Source organism: Hetaerina americana, unplaced genomic scaffold (genome assembly GCF_022747635.1).
Source record: "Hetaerina americana unplaced genomic scaffold, ioHetAmer1.1.p SCAF_1, whole genome shotgun sequence".
Classification (NCBI taxonomy): Eukaryota; Metazoa; Arthropoda; class Insecta; order Odonata; family Calopterygidae; genus Hetaerina; species Hetaerina americana.
Window position 1 is genome coordinate 98,647,077 of NW_027286069.1, and position 20,951 is coordinate 98,668,027.

General features: G+C 41.8%; 1 protein-coding gene and 1 long non-coding RNA gene across 2 annotated transcripts in view; both read left to right on the forward strand.

Annotated features, from left to right (window-relative positions):
- The window catches only part of LOC139695216 (uncharacterized), a 155,364-nt gene extending 140,411 nt beyond the window's left edge, over nucleotides 1-14,953 (forward strand). The window contains exon 3 of the long non-coding RNA XR_011702286.1: nucleotides 14,865-14,953. This is a non-coding gene — a long non-coding RNA (uncharacterized lncRNA). The remainder of the gene's footprint in view (nucleotides 1-14,864) is intronic.
- Nucleotides 14,954-16,493: 1,540 nt separating this feature from the next.
- Nucleotides 16,494-20,951, forward strand: part of Mrtf (Myocardin-related transcription factor) — a 47,452-nt gene continuing 42,994 nt past the window's right edge. Inside the window, exon 1 of the mRNA XM_071591195.1 lies at nucleotides 16,494-16,737. Within this exon, the coding sequence (XP_071447296.1) occupies nucleotides 16,494-16,737 (244 nt within the window). The remainder of the gene's footprint in view (nucleotides 16,738-20,951) is intronic.

The window sequence follows — 20,951 nt, forward strand, 5'->3', positions numbered from 1 at the left end:
GCGCGTGCGTGGCGTCTTTTCTTTTGATGTCCGGAGTCGTCTTCTCTCCATCGACCTCCGTAATAGAAATGACGCCGGAGCGCTGGATGACGGAATATTTCATAAGAGATGTCGCGCGTGACGCGGTGCACTGCCAAGATGGCGCTCACTCTACATTCAGATAGCATCCCTTCGCACCCCTAATTCTCTTCGCTCCTCAGGACCCCACCCCTTCCACAAACTGTGGGATGGATATGTACGCATATTTTGAGTTTGTGTTTCGCGTGAATTGAGCTGATGGATGGAGTGCTTGCAGTTTCAGTTGACTCGGGCTTAGAGAGTAAAAAAACGGTTATGTTGCGGAAACAAATTTTTTTCAAGCTCCTGAGGAGGCTGTGTGTCGATGTTGATGATCCATTTAATCTGCGTTGGACTCAATAAGGCTGCGCATGACCTTGCGAGTCTATGTCCCATAATGATGCGGCCATTTAGGTGTGCCGATAATATTGTAACGAAGTAATATCTTTTGAATATGCAATTACTCGTTTAATAATTGACCATGAAAGAATTTAAAAATACTCTAATTCCTTCCATCTTTTTTGAATTTTAGCTTGGGATTTGTTAAAGTCGATAATCAAACCTAATTAGAGCTTCTGCGTCTTTTTATCCCAGCGGTAAATAAGCAAGCACTGGTTCGGAGTTTAGTTCGATGAAATTGGAAGGATATAGTGTTTGTGGAAAAATTGAAATACGTACGAAATACTTTATTGCCTACGAAAAATAAGACATATTTGACAGTGGTTCTTTAGTTTTGTATTATAACTACATATTTTTTGGACGTAGCGTTTCTTTTTTTCGAGATAAATCATCTGTATACAAATGGTGGCGACACAATACGGTTGTGGTCTTGTTTTGGAAAGATTTAGGGTGAAACGCCTTCATTTTATTTTGCAAGCCACGGTGATATGTATGCCATTTAGATTTTTGCTTTAAGATTTCTTTAGAGCCACAAAACCCTGAACTCTTGATTAAAAAAAGTCATCGACTGATTGAGGGGAAGGGGAGGATGTCGTTTGGAAGTGTTCGTGAGTGGGGCCGCGTGGTGCCCTGCTCGCCGTGGTGCCGTCCCGTGGAACTGGGTCGTGGTCTCGCAGCGGCGGATTGGACGGAAATATAGTCGCTCCGGTGGCGTACCAACCCGTGTCTTCGCCAACGGAAGGGTGTGTGCGGAGGGCCCGGGGGGTGAATGGTGCCAAATGCCACCAGCTGCTTCGCCTTCGCCAGACATTGCCACGGCCCATTGAGCCGACTGGAAAAAAGTTAGGAAAAAAAACAACCTTGTGTATACAGAGGCGTGTATTTTTGAGAAGGAAGGACATTATGGAGACGTCTTATTCGGGTTCCGAAACAAAATAGGGCACCTCATTAAGGGGCCTAATGACTTCGCCATTTCTAAATTGTGCCTCCTTTCAAAACCTTTCAATTAGACTGTGATGGGAACCAAAATGTGAAAATGCAATTTGTACTACTTCTCTGGTAGAATTTCTGGGTTGCATACGGCAGAGTCAAAAGCGAAAAATGGGTGGTAAAAATAGCGTGTTTCTTTCTGTGTTATTAAAATACATTTTAAACAGTGATGTAGGTGAGGTAGGCCAGGATAACGGTAGGAAAACCTATTTCATTCGTGAAATACAAAAGAAATCGAATGAATCGACCTATTGCCATGCACGCCGTAGACTTTCTGAGATTTAGTGTTCGGCGGCTCACTTTGGTTGCCATGAGGCTGATGTGAAAGAATTGGAGTTGTTTCTTCAAAGGGTAGCTTCTGTAGAGAATTGAAAATACGCTGCGGTGACAATTTAAGTCTAAGCCCAGCTTTCTGTAAAGTGTAATGGGTACACACGTTTTTTCCATAAATTTCTTGCCCTCATCCACCTTCGGATTGAATTATATTTATTCCTTGATCTTCATGTTATGAAGCCAATCCAAGTAAAAGTGACCTCCAAAATGTTCACATAGGTAGATGTTAACAGGTTTGTTTTATAAATAGGAAATAATACTCAAAGCAACAGGTAGAAAGCTTTCCGATAATGATCTCACCGTTGGCGAAATAGACCTTAGTCTCTTTCATCTCTTATTTATAGATTTAATTTTCTTTGGAATCACAACTCTTAAAAAAAACTATTTCTTCACATTTTGAATGGGTTCGTATACAGATGGTGCCAATAAAAATAATTCTCTATCTCAGTTTTTCGTTAGTGTATATTGTTCGAAATGGTGAAAGAGAAAGTAGAAGAATGCGTTATCTTCAACCATTAAAGTGGTCGTGGCACCTAATTGCATTTAAAAACTTACTTTTAAGTACCTCTTTAATAAATTCAAAGAAACTGCGGGAGATGCCGCAACTGTAACTTTTAACGGAGTCGTCCGCTAATGCGCATTTCAATTCGACAATTTCAGAGTGTAAAAGTCATTCACCTTGACTGGGATCCCAGTCAAGGCGAATGATTTTTACACTGATATTTTTGCATTGACCTCTTTAATAGTTTTACTTAATTTTTTAAATTGTGTTGCACACTCGTAGTTGTCTTATTTGTAGTAATTGGCTATCACCCTTATAACAAGAGTGCGAAAGAAAGGAACTTCGATTTCCTATGTCCAAATATTTTGGCGTTTGAGTAAAAATATATCACAGATATTTATTTTGCATAAAAAATAGAAATGAGGGTTTCTCGCAAATACAAGCTTGTTTGTCTTTTTTATATTTTCACTAATAAACGTGACTTCAATAAGTTGGTATTGAAATGTTTTTCGATTCTTGACTTAAAGCTGTCATAGTTAGTATTGACTAGGTTTCTCACTATGCGATAACTTAGGTATAGTGATGATCATGTCTTTCATTCAATAATAACTCATAATCATGTATATAATAATTGGTTGTTGATATATTCCGTTTCCATTAAATTGCGAATTAGTCGCTCCACTATTTATCCTCTATAGTGAAAAGCAATATTACCTTTGGAAATTAACAAATAAGATAAACTTAACAGCTTTATTTCCTGAATATTTGTTGGCTGTTTATTGTAGGGCCATATCAACATGGAAGCGATGAATGAAATCTCCTCTTACTGAAGTAATGAACCAAGTAAACCCATCTTTCAGTCGTTTATCATTTAAAGTTTTCTGCGGTCATCGTTTTCATTCCCGCTCATTAGAAATGTACGTGTAACGAAAAATTACCTTACGCATTGGCAAATATCATCGCTAGCTGTCACTCTTTTAGGCTAATTATTTTATGGGGACGAGAAGAATTTCTCCATTTCCATCGCGATTCGTTGAAACTTAGACTGCTGCGACCCTCATCTGCCTCTTATTCCTCACTCGTATTGGTGTCATTGTTAAGTCCCCTTCGTTTTTCTCTGTGTCACTTCGAAGAATTGGAATTCTGACGTAGGTGAAAGAGATAGTGGGCATTCAGGTTCAGAATTAGTTATAACCAAGAGGGCCTCTTCCTTTTATCAATGCAGCTGTTTTAATTCTTTGCATTCCGTGGTTGGGGGGGGGGGTAATGTGCGAAACGTCAAAATGTTGACGTTGTTATCAAATCCTCAAACCTGGGCCTAATATCGAGTGCTTTCAGTCGAATGAAGACGCCGTCAAAGTTGTTTAGATTTCTCTTATGTGTATAGCATGAAGCTAAGTGTTCCAGCCTGGTCAATTTCTTCCTCCGATTAATGGATGGCTTATTTCTTCTCTAGTAAAAATTTAAAAGTATTACGCTTATCAACGACCATAAATAATATGCACGCGTGTCCATTTCTTAGTATGGCCGACCACTAACCATTATGTTTGTCCACCAAATTGATTACATCGACGGCTTCGAGACTCTTCATATATTGTACGCTAGGATTGCTTATACGTATATCACTCGTATGTGTATAGCGAAGTAAACACATGTTACGAACTCGTGCTTAGATTTTGCGAAATAATGTTTATTTTCTAGTATGTAATTTCATGAAAGAGCTCAGTGATTATTCAGCTCTTAATTCCTGATAATCCCTCGCAGACAATGTAAAAATATACCTGGTAGCATTATAAATATTTGGTTGCAGTAATCCATTTTCTTAGGAATCGAGTGAGAGGAGTTATTAAAACCATTGTTCATTTTCAGCGAACCATTTATTTTTATCAAAATGCGGTCATTTCAAATACTAGTCGAAAAACTCACCGGATCTGCATTGGCCCACGGTAAGGAAGGCAACAATTCGGTTGTAATGGTCACGAAACTATAAATAGGTTAATACTTCTCTTTGAGAATTACGATCGTGTTAATCATCAAGAAATGTTTTTACCATTTCTATTTTGTGTTTTATCAACTCGTTTTCGATGGTTCATTACGTGCGCAACAGGTTCGGTTTAGTCACATTTACGCGCTGCTGAACTTCAGCGATGATTATTCACGCTCGTAGTCGAGGGGTGAGCAGTGTCTCGGCATGTCGCCCCCGTTTCGATCGCCTCTGCCCCCGAAGACGCCACCACAATCCCCGTCTTTCGTCACTCCCCTTCTTACGAGGCGATTCCCGTGCCGTGATTCACACGCGCAAACGAGATAGGTATACAAAGTATACCCCACAGCAGTGTTTAGACTCGTCGATAGGCCTTATGGCTTCTCCATATTTTGCGACTTCGCTGCCAATGTGTTGCACAACTTGGGATATTTTACTGTTTCTTTAAAAAACCTCTATGAAATTAATTAATTTCATTACATATCTGGAAATCTCAATATAGCTACTAACTTGGGAGATTATATAAGTTGATTTTATTGCAAGTGTGATTTAAATTCTTACTTAATATTTTGAAATATATCACTCTTATATCCCATCCATTGTTGCTATATTATTGCATATTTGGATGGTATTTTTACTTTGCTCTTTAGAAAATTATATCTTAAAGCAATTTTTAGTGAAGTCTTTGACTAGGAGTTGCCTATTGTTTCCGTGTTCATCGTACAGAACGCAAGATGCTGTACCTTATCTAATTAAGCCTTCAAATATTTTCCTCGAGGAGAACCCAAGTGTCATTGAAGATTTCATGTTTTGGCGATAAGGATTCCGCGGAAACTAAAAAAGCTGCGACGAAAGTGAGAAGAGTGTACCTCCCTTGGGCTCATTGACTCTAAAAATTATTTAATTTCCGATTTCGCCTTGTGTTGCACCCGCGGAACGGAAGGATTGCGGCTTAAACGTCGCCTGCCCATCGGATGTGGCCTGAGCCCACCTCTCCTTCCTTTCTCGTCGTCTGCTTCCTCCCAATGACCCGCAGAAGCCGTCTTCCTTCTCTTTCCCCCCCTCCTCATCGCCCTCCCTGCTAAGAATTTCGGCAGCACAAAAGACCGGTTGCATTCCGACCGCATTCGCGTCTTTCTAAAAAAAATAACCCTGCCGTCGGGCAGACGCGCGGCGGCCGTCCCCACGTGAAACAGCTACCGCTGGGCTCTAAGCATCCCCGATCCAGCGCGGCCGTCGCTTCGCGTTGGTCCTCTCCAGGGACGCGTGGCCCGTGTAGGTAGCACGCTCCCGTCTCGGGAGGGCAGAGCCAGCCCGAGTTGCCTACGGAATACGCCGCCAGGAGAGTGTGGATCACGATCCGTCGGCGGGACCACGGCGCGCCTTCGCGGGGAAGACTCGAGATGCTCCCCCGCGTGTCGTCCGGTTTCCCGAATGAAGCTCGCGCACTCCTGCGCCGCGGCGGAGTGAACGCATATTGAGAAACACTCCCCGTGACCCAGTGCGTTGTGTCGTGGTCGTTCACGACTGCCACGATTCTGCTTTTTTTCTCCGAGGGGCCCTTCTCTCCGCTCGCTAGCACCTCGCAATCGCGATGCCCTCCTTCCCACTTCGCGGTGGGTGATCGCCTTTTGTTCCGTCGCCCCTCTTGTCTCGTCCAAGCCAAAAACACGGGACTTGTTTCCCTGCAGACTCTGTTGGGGAGGGGGAGGTGGGGGGGGTGTAAGTCGTGAGCGGTGGGAGGAGGAGGGTGAGGAGGCCTCCTAAAACACCTGATATAACGACTCTTGTCTTGGCGTCGCGAACCCCCTTTTGCCTCGCCGCTCGCGTGAACGGAGGGACGAGCCAATTGAGCCCCCCGACTCCCAATATCCACCTCCACCCTCCCATCCCCCCGCCCGGGGCAAGAGTGAGTGCGGGAGCGGGGCGAGGAGTGAGAGGTGAGGACGAAGAGGACATGTTCTGCAGTGAAAGTCCTCCCGACACCCTCTTTTCTTCGCCGCCGACGACATCGACGAGGCAAATGAAGGCCAAAGGACGCGCCAAGCGATTCAGCAAATGCGGCAAAGGTAACGTAAGTCGTCCGTGCGTTTCTCTGCCGGCGCATTGTGTGTATGCTTCCCTCGGCAGGAGTGGCGGGGCCATCCGTCAAAGGGTTTGCGATTAGGTTACAGCCAGGTTGATGGACGGGGCAGCTGAAACAAATACCCATGTCTTACAATTAGTCTTAGCCGCTATTTACTTTCCCTTTTCTCTCGTTTCCCTTGAAGCTTAATAGTCCGAGGCTCTTTCCGGAGTGTGTGTGCATTTTCTGAGAAATATATTTTAGATTTTCATTCGAAATACTTAGCAGTGAAGAATTTTAAATATTTTTTTCATTTTTGGGTAACATAAAGGTGTGTTAGGTTCCGAGACCTAAATGTTTCCGTGAGTTCCCTTAAAATCGGAGGTATTATCCATCAAATGCCGTATACTTAGGCTAAGTTTCGTGGCGTGACAATAGTTTTAATGGGTATATTATTATTGATAAATAATTGTAAAATGTTTTTTTCATTTTAATATTATTTTTTAGAGCACCCCAAATTGAAAACCCCATTTCTAACCGATAAGATTTAATATATACCCGCGGGAAAAATGTCATACCATGTGTAGATATCCATGACGTCGGTAGTAATCGTTATGGTACTGATTCAAAATATCAGTTTGAGCAAAAATAGATGGCATGTGCGGCTTGCTGGCAATACGCGGCGCCTCACATTTTTACTCGCTCGAAACCCATCATGTGGCCACATGCACAACCCATTTTGATATCGGACTCAGGACCCTTGACTCTCGGCGGTCAGTCCTTGCGAATCGGGTAGACAATGGGCCGTTGTGCCTTTTTTCTACGAAATTTTAACATAATTACGTTTTTAAAACCGAGCTCAGAAATTATGCACTCTTCACAGTAGTTAAAGTATGCGGATGAAAACTCGCTTTTTAATGGAGCTATGCGATAAAGATGAACAAATGTACGTTTTCGCTGAGAACTTCAGTTTTTTATTCACGCGAAGCGCCTATGGTTCACACAACGCCATGTTTCTCACTTTGCAGGACCCATATGAAATAGGATTTTGAAACGTGAGAAGTTGTTATTATCGCTGTTTGATATCGAAAATACTGCTGATAACACTCCATAATGTGAGTGTTTACGACTGAATCTTTGAAAGGAAAAGGAAAGAGGACCATTACAACATAGAACGCCTTGCCCTATCTTTGCCGATCATGACTTGTGATAGTGTTGTAAAATAAGAGTTTATTCAGTTTCGCGGGATTCAAGTCTCTTAGGTTGAATAACGGAACGCATACGTTCGTTATTTCAGGGACAATAGTGTCCGAAACTTGTGAAGTCCAATTGGAAGTTTCACATTTTTCCTCTTCCTTTACAAATATATGTGCATAATTATTTACCCTCACATGAAGTGCTCATAAACGTTTTCATTCAAGAGCAAAGCGATGACTATGTACTACTACTCTGTAGATTCAGTGTTAACATTTTCCGTGGCAATGCAATAATTTTTGAGCAGGTTACGTCCCACCATTACATATATAATTTGAAAAATTAAAATGGAACCCCCATTTGTAAATGGATAAGAGATAACTGTATTTCATTGAAAGCAGTAGGAAAATAAGAGGAATTGTGCCATGTCAATGTCTGTAGAAACACCCAAGTTGAATTGTATATTTTTCCACATTCCTCGCAGTCGAGGAAGTTCGTCTGCGGATGGAACTGAATTTGTATTTTTTTCGCAGTTAGCTCATGCATCTAATGAAATTCATTTCTTACGATCGCAACCACGCTTTGTGATTCTCGGTCTTCCGACTGACGGGTCCATAGTCGCCCTTCCCGTTTACCATCTTGTGGGAGAATTCGCCCGCTTGCTCTTTCTTGCGCCGCGGCAGATCCCTGCGTGCCAGCAATGAACGCTTCAGTCGCGCTCGAGTTGTCGGCGTCGTTAACTGCAGAGCACGCGCGCGGGTCCCAAGGTTTGTGAATAGTGGGCATTGGATCGAACTGCTCACTCTCCCATCTCCCCCTCCGCCCACACCTCCCCATCGCTCCACTCAACCCCGTTCCCATTAAAGACCGCTTTTGTGAGCGACGTCGAGCCCCACCCACTCCCCTGCCCCCTTCCACCCCCCGCCGCGCCGATACATCCGCGACTATCTCCCCGCCCCGCCGTCACAGTCTCCGGCGGCCCTCCTGCAGCCGTCTCCACGTTCCTTTTTCGGCTGGTCAATCTCTTCTCACACAACACCTCGCGGTACGTGCGACGCCTTCGCTACGTGAGTTTTGATTCGTTCTCACCGGCGCAGGCGAAGGATACGTCTCTAGGGGCAACCCGCACCCCGTGTGCATTGCTGAGCGACGCTGTGGCGGCGCACCGCTCGCCGGTTGTTCCGGCACGATGGAAGACGTCGCGGTTGCCTTCATCTTGGGCGGATGTTTTCAAAGGAGTCGAAGATTTTCGCTCGCTACGATGTGGAAACATTCCTTCCGGAGGATACATTGGCAGCTCCTGGAAATTGGCTCTCGTGATATTTTGAAAGTTTGGCTCGTTTCGTGGAAGTTCTTCGGTTTTGTGTTTTTTGCACGCATGTCCGTTTTTTTGCACGCATATCCTACGCGCGTCACGGAACGCAAGCATCCTTCTAGAAGTTAAAAATTTTGGTGTGTAGCCATGTTTTAAAGTGATCGACCGTGGGAGAATACAAATAAATTAAAATTGGATGTGTTAAAGTTGTGAAGTCTGTTGTTTCGTCGGTCGGAGAATCCTCGAGGAGACTTTGACGGCGGAGACTTCCTTCGCATGCGTTGGAAATTGTGTTTGTGTGCTTGAGGATAGCCTAATAAAAATACGCGTGGTGTCTGAGTGTGTATGGTGGCAAAAGGTGACCTATGAGCCTCGCTAGAAGTCGCTGATATCCGTTCACTCCGTGTCGTCAGTGCTTTGCATCTCGCTTTGGTGAACTTAACACCATTTCGGGCGGAGTGGTGCGCCGCAAAGGAGAGCACACTTGTCGTGCGTCGATGGACGTTGGTTGCCCAACGCTTTGTGCAGTGTGTGGTGATGTGGGGGAGGGTTGTGTAGGACAAAAAGCAGTTTGGGGGCGTCTCTCAGTTTGCGGATGCGCCTCCCCTCCCGGGGTCTCCTTTTGTCATCTCCGTGTGCAACGCCCCCTTCCCTGCACAGCCGTCATCTCTCGTCTTCTCGGTCAAGGCCGCCCTTCGGCACTGTCGCACCGATTTTCGCTTCCCCTTCGGATGCTGCCCGTGTCCCCCCATGCCCCGCCCAATGAGGAGGAAGGCCCATCTCCCGCTGGCGATTGTCGAGTCTCGCGTCCCGGTGGATGCCGACGCCTCTGCTTCGCTGATTTCGGGTTAGACACTTTTGTTTCGGTTCCTAGGTTTTTCCTAGGGAAAGCCGCTCGCTGAACCAGTTTTGGGATGGAAGGAAACGCTTCGTTTTGAAAGCGCATCAAAACCGTTTTCCCACGTATTCATTGGGCATTTCCTCTCCAGGGAGTCCTATTATTTGTGGATCTCACCCAATTTGTGGATTTGGAATACTTCGCTACTGATGCGCGGATATCAAAATGTGAGATATTGTCGGAAAACTTGTTTTTGAAAAATTACCTCTTTTACTCATGCACATGTGATTCCTTTCCTACCATCTAAACTATTTAATGATTTATTACTTCTGCGCTAATTCCATGCATTGGGTTAATTAAAGTTTTAAAAATAAATATTTTCTGACCTATTCGACAATCAAAATATAAATGAATAACGTAGGCATGGCGGAAGCTAAAGAAGACTGCCAAAAACGTTTCGCAGAGTTGTTGAATTTAAAAAGGTTTCGACAAAACTATAGTTATTTTCGTTTTGTACTGAGTTCCAAGTACAGCATTTTAATGAAGGATCTCAGGTTTTCCCGGCGTATGGTATTCAAGAAGTTCTCTCGGGTTTCCCACCGGGTCAGGTTGCAGTACACCGACGTTTCGAAGGCTGACTCTGCCATCGTCTTCAGGGTGAAGTGACACCCTTCACCCTGAAGACGATGGCAGAGTCAGCCTTCGAAACGTCGGTGTACTGCAACCTGACCCGGTGGGAAACCCGAGAGAACTTCTTGAATATAGCATTTTATATTGTCAGTGGTTGTGGTTTACGCGGTGTGCGAGTGTGACTTCCGTTGCGTACAAACATCCGTAACCGGGGCTTAAAAAATGCCCTAAATTGCCATCAACGCACCTGAAAGTGGCCTAAAGGGCCGAATTTCTTTTTCTCGCGTTTCATTATGGTAGACTTTCCGTGACCCTTGACCTCTTATGGCAATTTAATTAGTTTTTGCAATCATGTAGTTTATCATCAAACCCGAAGCTTTTACATGCCAACATCATTGATTTAAACTCGAAAGTGATTTTCGAAACACGATCCTAACGGTATTAAATTATTTTGTCAAATATCTTGTTTTAAGAGCTCGTCTAGTTCATCAACGACCAACTCCCGTGAAATCTCACATCTCGTTCTTTCGACATGTAGCCCTTTTTCGAAGGTTGCTGTACATATAATATCTAGACATGAGAAGAGCTTGTTGTGCAAAGACGTTGCTCAAAGTTGGTAAATTTTAATAAACAAATAGTGAGCGAGGGAATGGTTGTCGTAATTTATAGTGGGTCTATGTGATTATTCTTAGACTGGATTGAGTGCTCCCAAAGTAATTTTTCAGTTTTTATAGTGAACAGTAGTTACTACGTCTATGTACTTACCTGAATTATTCAATCGATTTTTTTTCTCCTCTTGTATGGGCGGGATATAAAAGTATTTTTTTCTACTTTTTATTAAATCTTATGTTTATGTTTGATTTGGTAATTGTTCGGAGACATGAGTACAGTCGCCCGATAAACTTTTATTCCTGCTTGGTTTTTCTTCGTACCCTTCTTCGGCTGACAAGGTGGAGAAATTTGTAACAGGTAGACAGCAATATCGGCCTCTCTCTATTCCTTCCATTCCTGACCTCGTGCTGACACGCGCACATTTCTTTTTCGCCGGAAAAGTGTTGCTGCAGGATTTCTGCTGAGATATTGAACTTGTGGTTGGCTCTTAAAGGCGATGGTAGCAGTTTCTTGTGCATGGAAAAATACTACTCTAGCATAAATTCTATTTTAATTCCATTTCATTTACTTTCATGTTTGATCATTAATTTATGTCGAGGTATATGGTTATTCCTCAATCGATCTCGTAGAAGGCTATTCGTAAGTTTTAAACTTCTTGTCTTTATTATTTATTTTACTTTCATGATATTTGCAATATCTTTATCCGGAGTACTTTTTTCATATTGCCATTGGTGTTTGATCATGGAAAAAATTGGTATTTATTTCGTGTCCTTAAGTTTTAATTTTACATATTTCTAGTCCTCGTTGGCTTATAATGTGTGGCCTTCGATATTTCGCACCTTTAAGTTAGCCCACTTTCAACTCGCATGGATATTTTTTCGATGCTCCTCAATGTTAGATATTAGCTATATTACAGGAAACCTGTTCCATTGAATTTCTCCTGAAAATTCCTTTATTGACGGGTCGACACTTCATTTGAAAAAAGGAAAGTTTAATCAGGAAAAATTATTCTTCTCATTTTAATTTGGTCATGTGAAATTCTTTTGCAGATTTTTTTCCTGAAAATTTCTAATGAAAATGAAAAATGAGGTCCAAAACCCTCAGGTTTAATTCAGCGTCGCTGCGAGTAGTATTCTAAACAAATCAGCCAGGCATGCCGCCCTCTTCGCCCTGGATAAAACATCACCGTTATTACGTCGGTCTCGGACGTTTGTTTAAACAAACGCCGCACTAGTCCCACGATGTATATTCATGCTCAGCAAATAAAACAAAGATTGCCCCACGTATTCACGGGAAGAGGCATCAAAATATTTTCACCTCTGTTTGGTGTCTTAGATTTGGGTTGAAGTTGATTAGAGGAAGGTCGAGCGCCTTTTGTTTTGATTGCGTCGTCAAGAGTTGAGGCTTCTGCCCCGTGTGATAACCTAGTTATATTCCCGCCCACGCTACTCTTTCCCCAGTCCTTCCTTCTCGCGATTTTCTTATCCCTCCTTTACCCCAGAGACACGCATGGAAAATAAAACAGTGGGCTGCAGCTTACGTTAGCTTTCGAATGTTCTCCGAAGTTCTTTCCTTCTCCCCGTCCCACTCCACCTCTCCCCCGCGCTCGGAAATGCGCTGACGTGCCTCGATTGCTTATGACCGCAGGGCGTCTTCTGGTTGTTTGATCGAACTCATATAAATTGTTGAAAAGCACCATGGGAATGTGAGTGGTTCATTTTTTTGAGCATCCAGAGCATACACGCATTCTTTAAATACATTTTTTCATAAACCATTTTAAATTTATCGATTTTTTCACTTTCTCAACCCATTTTCGCCGTGAAACGATGGAAAGAGACTTTTTACTAGTGTACCAAAATAATCTTTTTTCACACGAACTATTCACGATCAAGCCAGCATCCATCTTACAGGTTGTATCTAACCACGTTGCCACGTGCCGTTATCTTTATACGATTACAAGCCTTGTATTTAATTAAGCGAATCGATCACTTTTTTGTAAATTAATGAGTTTTTAATCATTTACCCGCACCCTAAGAGCGAATGGCGAAGTAAGATCTTCAATACAATGATTTCACTGTGTAAAAATCATTCGCCTTGAAATTGCTGCATTGTAATGCACACTTAGCGGATGACTCCGTTAAAAGTTACAGTTGCGGCGTCTCCCGCATTTTCTTGGAAGTAAGATCTTCTTTAAGTTAGACATTTCTCTGAATATTTTACGTGACTGAGACGAAGCTTATGAACTTAATAGGGTAAATAGCAGTGCATAGCAGTTCTGTCTTAGATGTTCGTAGGTAGGTACGATGAAGCGATGCTAAGTGAGGCTAAATGCATAAATTGTTCGACAAATTGTTTTCCTTACTAAAAAGAATGTATAACTCACATTCCTTTTGTCCATGAAAATATCTATCATGTGACGCTTGATTTAATTAATTCCACTGATTGCATATCTTTCATCTGGCAAAGTTATTCGCAAAATTTGTAGTGAATTCGTATGAAATTCTTGGCCTGGAACCGTGTCAAATAATCGGTCAAATCATGTGCTTTCTATCGTTTAATAGTGTTTATGGGATTGCTACCATTAAGACAATATTAACCAATCAACTAGAGGCATACGAGTGATGAGTATTGCTATTTTCTCCATCTTGATTTTTATTTTAGAGTGAATGCGATTTTAATTGGCAACAAGTGGTCTTCTAAGCCGTTGTCCTTAATGAAAGGGATCCCTTAAAACTACCTGTACTCTTGATCTCCGATAGTAACACCATGTATAACCTGGCTACTGCATTTTACTTGTATTACTTGTATTTCATTGCATTAGAACGCTTACTGTAGTGAGCTTAGGAAAACGAGTGAAACAGTCCCGAACCTCCTTCGCTTCTCCGTCGCTTTGACCCTTCAAAAGAAAGGAAAGATTCCTACTTATACGGAATACGTATGAAAATGCTTTCCCTTTTCTTCTAATTTCTTTATCGATTCGTTGAATGCGTCTAGTGTGGTTGATTTTATACGTATGACACTCACCTGCCGTATGGATTAAAATAAAAGGAAATAGACGTTAATTTGCCCAATTGTGATTTATGTTTACGGATAATTTGTGCAAGGTGGAATCCGTCGAAAAATGCGGGACGTTTTTGCTACACTTTCCCATTTTTTAAATGAAGCTGTGGAACAAGAAAGTTGTTAATCGGTAAAAATGACCTGACCTGAAATTTTACGTTTCACGCTGTGGACCACCTTAACTTTGGAATTTTTAACTGTTTAGTTCAGTTGTACTGAGCACTTTAAACCGGCTTAAATAGGTTATTTAATTGATAACTAAAGCTTATCTTGACTCGTATAGTCAAGCTAAGCTTTGGTTTATTTTAGATATAGTAGCAGGCTCTATTGAAAGTTAATTTGTGTTTATGCTCTCTTTCAAAATCAGTGTAAAATGTGGAAAAGTTAATGTCAATGTATGCTTGCTGTCTATTATCTAAATGGTTGGTGAAATCCATCAACTTATTTAAAGCATTTCTCTATTACGATGTATGCCAAATATATGATGGTTCCAATGCGATATTTTTTCATTAATTGAAGCCGAATCTTTTGTTTTATGCAACACTGCAACCAATTAATCACTGCAAGCACTGTAACCATACATGACGAAAACGCATTTCTTCCCTCGTGGCAGTTGTTAGTAGATATCCTAATGGAATTCAATATTTCCACAAATATTATCTTCCATTAAGCTCTAAGAGGTCTACTCTGGTGTAAAGTGCACTCATACACAAACTGAATGCAGTGAAAAGAAGTTGCAAAATAAAATATCTAGTCAAACGGATAAATGATTCTCTTGTATCTGATTCTGAGATTTTTCCCCGCTCTTTTACTCACCTGTTGACTTACTCGGCTCTTTTTCGTCTGAACTTAAGATCTGATGGCACGTTTTATTCTTGCTTTCAGAGTTCGGGGTCAAGGGCGGTGGAGAGGGTGGCGGCGGGGGCAGCGTCTATTGGAGGCTGCACCTGGACCGGGATCTTCTTGAAACCATCATCTCTTATCACCCGGAGTGGTTCAAGGTCAGTTTTGCCCAAAGATGATTGGTAGGTAAACATTTGGAGTGCCTTACCTCGAGAGACAACAGGAAGCACCATTCTTCAATTGCATCCTATCGTGATTATTTTTTATTAATGCTCATAACCCAATGCCTTTTGTAGTGCTACGACAATTTTTTAACTTCAGCAAAAATTTGCATCGCCACGAAGAGCTCTTAAAGCGGTGATTGGGAAATCTGAGTCAAATCTCCGCCAAGTTAAATTTGTGACGATATCCTCTAATGTGGGTATTACCTTACATTCGCTCATGCCATTTTGTGAATCGTTCTTTGCTGGCATTTCCTGTAGTATTGATATTAAAATGCCTAGGGAATATGCGAAAGATGCTGGGAAATCCGTTCAGTAAGCTTTCGGCATGCATCGGCATGAAAATGTTCCTCGATGACACATTTTTGGATTAAAGCATGAATATGCAGTTTTTATCTGTTTTCATCCATTACAGCTAATATATATATATATATATATATATATATATATATATATATATATATATATATATATATATATATATATATATATATATATATGCACCACGTTGTAAAAATGTTACGCTGAGGGTGCCACAGAGATAAACTCTTCTTCTCATGCTAATAGGGTCGTGAATGATGTTTAAAAACGGAGGTTTTTTTACCTAGTCGGAAGTGTTATCGATCTCATCACTAGTGGTATATCATTGCATATTCAGCATGTTATAAAAATATTATAGTTCTGGCAATTCGCTTGATGGGGGAAAAAATACGTGTAGTCTAAAAATTAATTTTTTGAGGCACTAAAGGCAAAAATAGGGTTGAAATAGTTCGTTCGGTTGCCTATGGTCGAGTGCCCATGTTTTGAGGCGTGATGCTCCTAGCTGCAATGTAAACGCAGGCTGTCCTCACTTTGAGTTACCAGTACCTTCTGGAAAATCGTAAGCAGCATTGAGGAATGAACTGCCCTCATTCTACACTTATGTTTTTTTAAATGCTCCACGACTTATTGTTAGTACGTGCTGAACTCCATCAGACACGCCTACTAAGCCGTTTGACATACATGTACATGGTGATTCCCTATGAAACCTGGTAGTTGGCGTTGTCGGAGCTATGGAGAGAGAGGCGAACTAGTAGGATGCTGTGTTATTTATTAATTTTAATACCATGGAAATAGTTTGTAGTCTATCTTGTAAGTTTCAGGATAACCACAGATTAATTTCTGCCAGGTTTACGTAAACTTACGCGTTGTAATACCTGAGAAGATTTTGTGAGGAGTAATTAGGGAAACTAAATATCATCGGGAGTGCCATCAAGAAATATTATGGGGTGCTTGTAAATGAGTGTTGGCGTACCCCTGTTTGCGAGTACGCCTGTAGCGTGGTATTATTTTTCAGTGGGGTGGGTCGTGCGGCGAGTGAGCGTGACAGGTGTGCATGTACCCGGGTGACAGTGGTTGATCGTGCATCTTGTTTCCCCCTTGGCAGGATTACAACGTGAGCCCGGGAGCCATGGCGGAGGGCGGGCCCTGCGGCCTGGGGGCCTCCCCCACCCCGCCCTCCTCGCCTTCCTCAGCCGGCCACTCCTCCGGCGGGGGCCTGCGTCGCAAGAGCGTCTCATCGGCGTCGGCGGCGGCGGGGGCGGCCGCCTCCGCCGCCGCCTCCTCTGCTTCCTCGTCCCCGCCCCCGCACTCGCCCCCCAAAGCCCAGGTGGACGACTCCCCGCTCCAGAAGAGCATGGATCGGAACAAGGAGTGTAAGTACTCACTATTTCTCTTTCACCACCCTACCTATGCACCCCAAGTTCGCGGAGCTAGTCGCAGGATTTCTTTGCGTGGGAAGTTAATGTTGTTAAGGCTGCAGTTTCTGCCTTCATGCTTAGGTTAGTATCTCGAATAAAAAATTTCGCCATTTAAGCAATTTGTGTGTTGTAAATGTTGTTATGAAGAATTTGGCATCATCCTGGATGAGTTTCCCGGTAACTGTTATTATTACTCATAATGATAGTTTCCTAATCGGTGAGTTCTTTTCCCAAAGGTTTTGACTTATGCTTCGCTATTATGGTGCATAATTTACGGAAAAGCTTGTGTAAGTATCTGTGTGTTCGTTAAATGTGGTTTAAATTCATAATTTGCACTTTTCATAGCCCCGTTTGGAAGAGATGGTGTGAACTATATTGCGTTACTTTCTCATTTTTCTTTTAAGTTGCAGTAGTAGAAGTAGTAGCTATTAGGGAAGGCGACCGACATCGGAGGTCATTTGCGCCAGAAGGGATATTATCAGGAATTGGAGGAAGGGCGGAACCCAGCGTCGGCATCAGCCTACTGTTAACGAAAGGCGCCAAGAGGTCAACAATTTAACATCCCGTCCGACAGTTTTTTTTAGTAACTTAAAGTTCTCTCCAAATAGCACTCCAAGTAGGGATCGGGATCCCACTGAAAAATCCGGCCACCATCGGGAATCGAACCCGGGGTATCGGGGTGGAAAGCCAGTCAATTAGCCAGCGCACCATCCAGATGTTTTTTTGTTCTTTTAGACGTCGTTATTATTTTTGTTAATATAGCATGAACATAAAATAAATAATTAGAATTTACTAATTTTTAACTGCTTGTTGACAGTTGTGATTAGTGTTTCTTTCCATAATGTCAAGGTTTAAGATCTTCATAGAGTAAATACTGACGTAAGTTGCGTCTACTCCACGGTGTGCACATAGCATTCGTTTTCTTGCTATGCTGTTATAGTATTTATCTAGAACGGTGGAATGCTCTGGAGTTGCGTCTGTATTCTGCAGAATCCGATAGTCTCACTCGTGCATGCAGGATCTCTTTGCGTAGGTAAAATTACATTGCGTTTCAGCAATATCTCCGTCGGCAGTTTGCAGATTTGAAAGTGGACATAAAAATGTGTGGGTGGATGAGATGGGAAAGAGCCCCGCAATCTATTTCTTGACAGTTGACTCAAAATGCATGCTTAAGAAAGGAATTCTTTTAATTTCCGGACAGGTTAAAAGGGTAGAATGGTCAAACCCTTGACGAATTTGGATTGTGTTATTGCCTTCAATTCGATTCGAACTTGTTCCCAATGTGTCCTTATCTATCGTTGCTTTCCTCGTCGATTTAAAGAACCGGTGTCCTTTTGACTGGTTTGTTGGTGTGCATTCAGGTGCCGTTGGGGCGAATGCCCTCCTGTGTCTTTCGTCGTGCCTTCTAAATGAACCGAAAGATGAAGAGTGTGAAAGTGGGTCCGGAAAAAGCCACGGTAAGATGTTGGGAAGCTATGTAGGAGGTGGTGTGGTATAAAAAATGGACCGCGTGGGGGTGTCAAGAGGTCATGCCACTCGTATGCGTCTCTAGTGAGGCTATTTAAACGATCATAAACCTTAATTGGACCATTTTACGAAATGAAAGGAGGCCATTTTACGAGTTCAAAGGAACTAATTGTATCCATCGTCAATTCTTTTCGTAGTCAGAGATGGTTCAATACAATGCTAACGTAACCAATTCCCCGATCAATGTACAATTCTCCTTTTTAGCAATTCAACACAAACTAATGATCCATTCCCCTATTTATAATGGTTTATTCGAGAAAAATCGTTTTCCGTGAATAATTAAATCGAATCCTTTTGGAGTTACAATCATGCTACTTTTCTTCTAAATTTGACATTTACTCTCAAAGTGTCGTTTTGGAAAAGTGTTTCTCGTGTAGTAAAAGTGAAATTAAGTGATTTTTCACTGAAAGTCCACGAATTACAGCTCTCATAAATAAAAAATATGAATTTCAATGCAACAATTTCAGAGTGTAGAAACCATCCGCCTTGAGCAGGATCCCGGTCTAGGCGAAAGATTTTTACACTCTGAAATTGTTGCATTGAAATGCACATTAGCGGATGATTCAGTTAAAAGTTACTGTTGCGTCATCTCCCGCAGTATCTAGGAATTTGTCAAAAATTATGAAGGCTTGCGAGTAGACAAGCACATCCGCTATATTTTTCCAAGTGAGATGCTATTCTTTTAATGGACATCATCAGCTCGTCAATATATTTATTTAGCTATAAAAATATGGGGAGATATTTTAAGTATGATTTGTAGCAGTGATGTCAAATTCTTTGTCGATGATTTGTGAAGCTATACACAAATATTCAGAGTGGTTGATAGTGGCAGTTATGGACATCGAAAACAGTTGCGCAGTATTTCGTTTGCGCGTTTCTTTCTTGGTTACTTAAAAAGCGACCATTTGATGAACTCATTTGCTAAGTTCTCAGCGATTTCATGGAAGAAAATAAATTCTGGCATTATATTATCAGTTTTATTAGAAATGATCATGTCGGACTACGTGAACTTCACTTACTTGTGTAAATTAATTTTGAAATGCTCGCGGTAATGTTTTGGTACGCCTTGTGTGATTGTTATTTGTTTCTGTTACGGCCAAATCCGTTTCGCGTCGCCGCTGAGTGAACATTCGCACAAATCACTGTAATGTCAAACAAATCAAAACGAGGCACATACGAATCAGGCGTGCATTGCAAACTAACAGGTGTCTTAACCGTTCGTAGTCGATAATATTTCTTCGGATTATGGCGCAAAGCTTCGCAAACTCATTGAAAGCCGGGAAAGAAATTGGTTTTGAAATAATATATACAAGAACAATACTTGAATATGTATGATCTCGCATACATCAATTCAAGCTGCCTAAACTAACGCTTAGGATAATAAACTCCACCTGCAGACGTAAAATTATAGTCTTCTAGAATGTGAGATGACTCTGAATTGAAAACATCGACGGGGTATCTTAATTTTCATCCTTTGGATCTAGAAAATAGCTTTTCGAAATAAGAAAAATGACCGTGTTAGTTAGAGTTGTATCTTATTATGGCCTTATGTTATCCCATTCGTATATATTCGCATATGTTATCCCGGTCGTATATTGCATTCAGGGATAAGCGGACAGTTCGTAAGGATCGTCTGGACATGGTGCTTATTTTTTTTTTCAAATTATTGATTTTAATTTGCTAGCTTGCCAACAGTTTTTATCGCATTTATCAGTGATTTTCACTTCATGGTATATCCTACGGAGCCGGCGAATTTTTTATTGGTTGTAATTTTATTAATTTTTTAAGTTTTAACACCGTGGGCATTTTTTTAAAAAAAGCTCAAAAATGTGAAAGTTGGCCATGGGTGACCTTGATCTCGGATGGAGAAAAAGTGGTCAATTACGGAAGTAGAAGCTTGCAAATGATCCGTTTAACGCCGATACTGTTGCTTTTTGCTGCTTTCCCAAGTCACCCGGTAGCTGTTTAGCTTAGTTTCCGCAAAAATACAAAATTTGCGAATTGTTCTCTCTGAAAGTGTTTGAAAAAGTCACGAAATTACCTTGTGCTCATTTTGCAGCTGCGCAGCGCCCCCGGCATTTTTTTGGGGCGGGTCCAGTATTCGACGCCTGACATCAACGTTTCCTTGGGTTTCCATTTATGTCACCGCCTCCAAATCCAGATGCGAGCTTGTAGGCTTCCTCTACACCTTTTTGGATGCAAAATGAAGCAAATTATGCGCTTCATCTAAACGGCATTGCGGCCTTAGATAACACTGATTTCTGCTCCGTTAAAAATCCTTGTGTTGAATCTGAAGATTCTCTGCATTACGATCACATATTTTTCTGAATGGAGAAATTCAACTGGGTGGCATAGACGGCACTTGGGTAGAAACAGGCTATCTTCCCTCAAAACGAATATCACGCACCATGCGAGTTGTTACAAGGTGAACACTAACCTCTCACCAATTAGAATCTTTAGTTTTCCGACAGTGGTTTTATGTGCGCCGTAAAATTAATTCTCCAGTGGATTGTTCGCCTTATTAATTGAAAACTGTCAATCGTTTTACTATCTTTATCGAATGATCACAATCATATTTTATTCCTTTTGACCTTCAAGGTGAATCTAGCTAGCTTTTCCACTTATAAAATACTTAAGGCCCT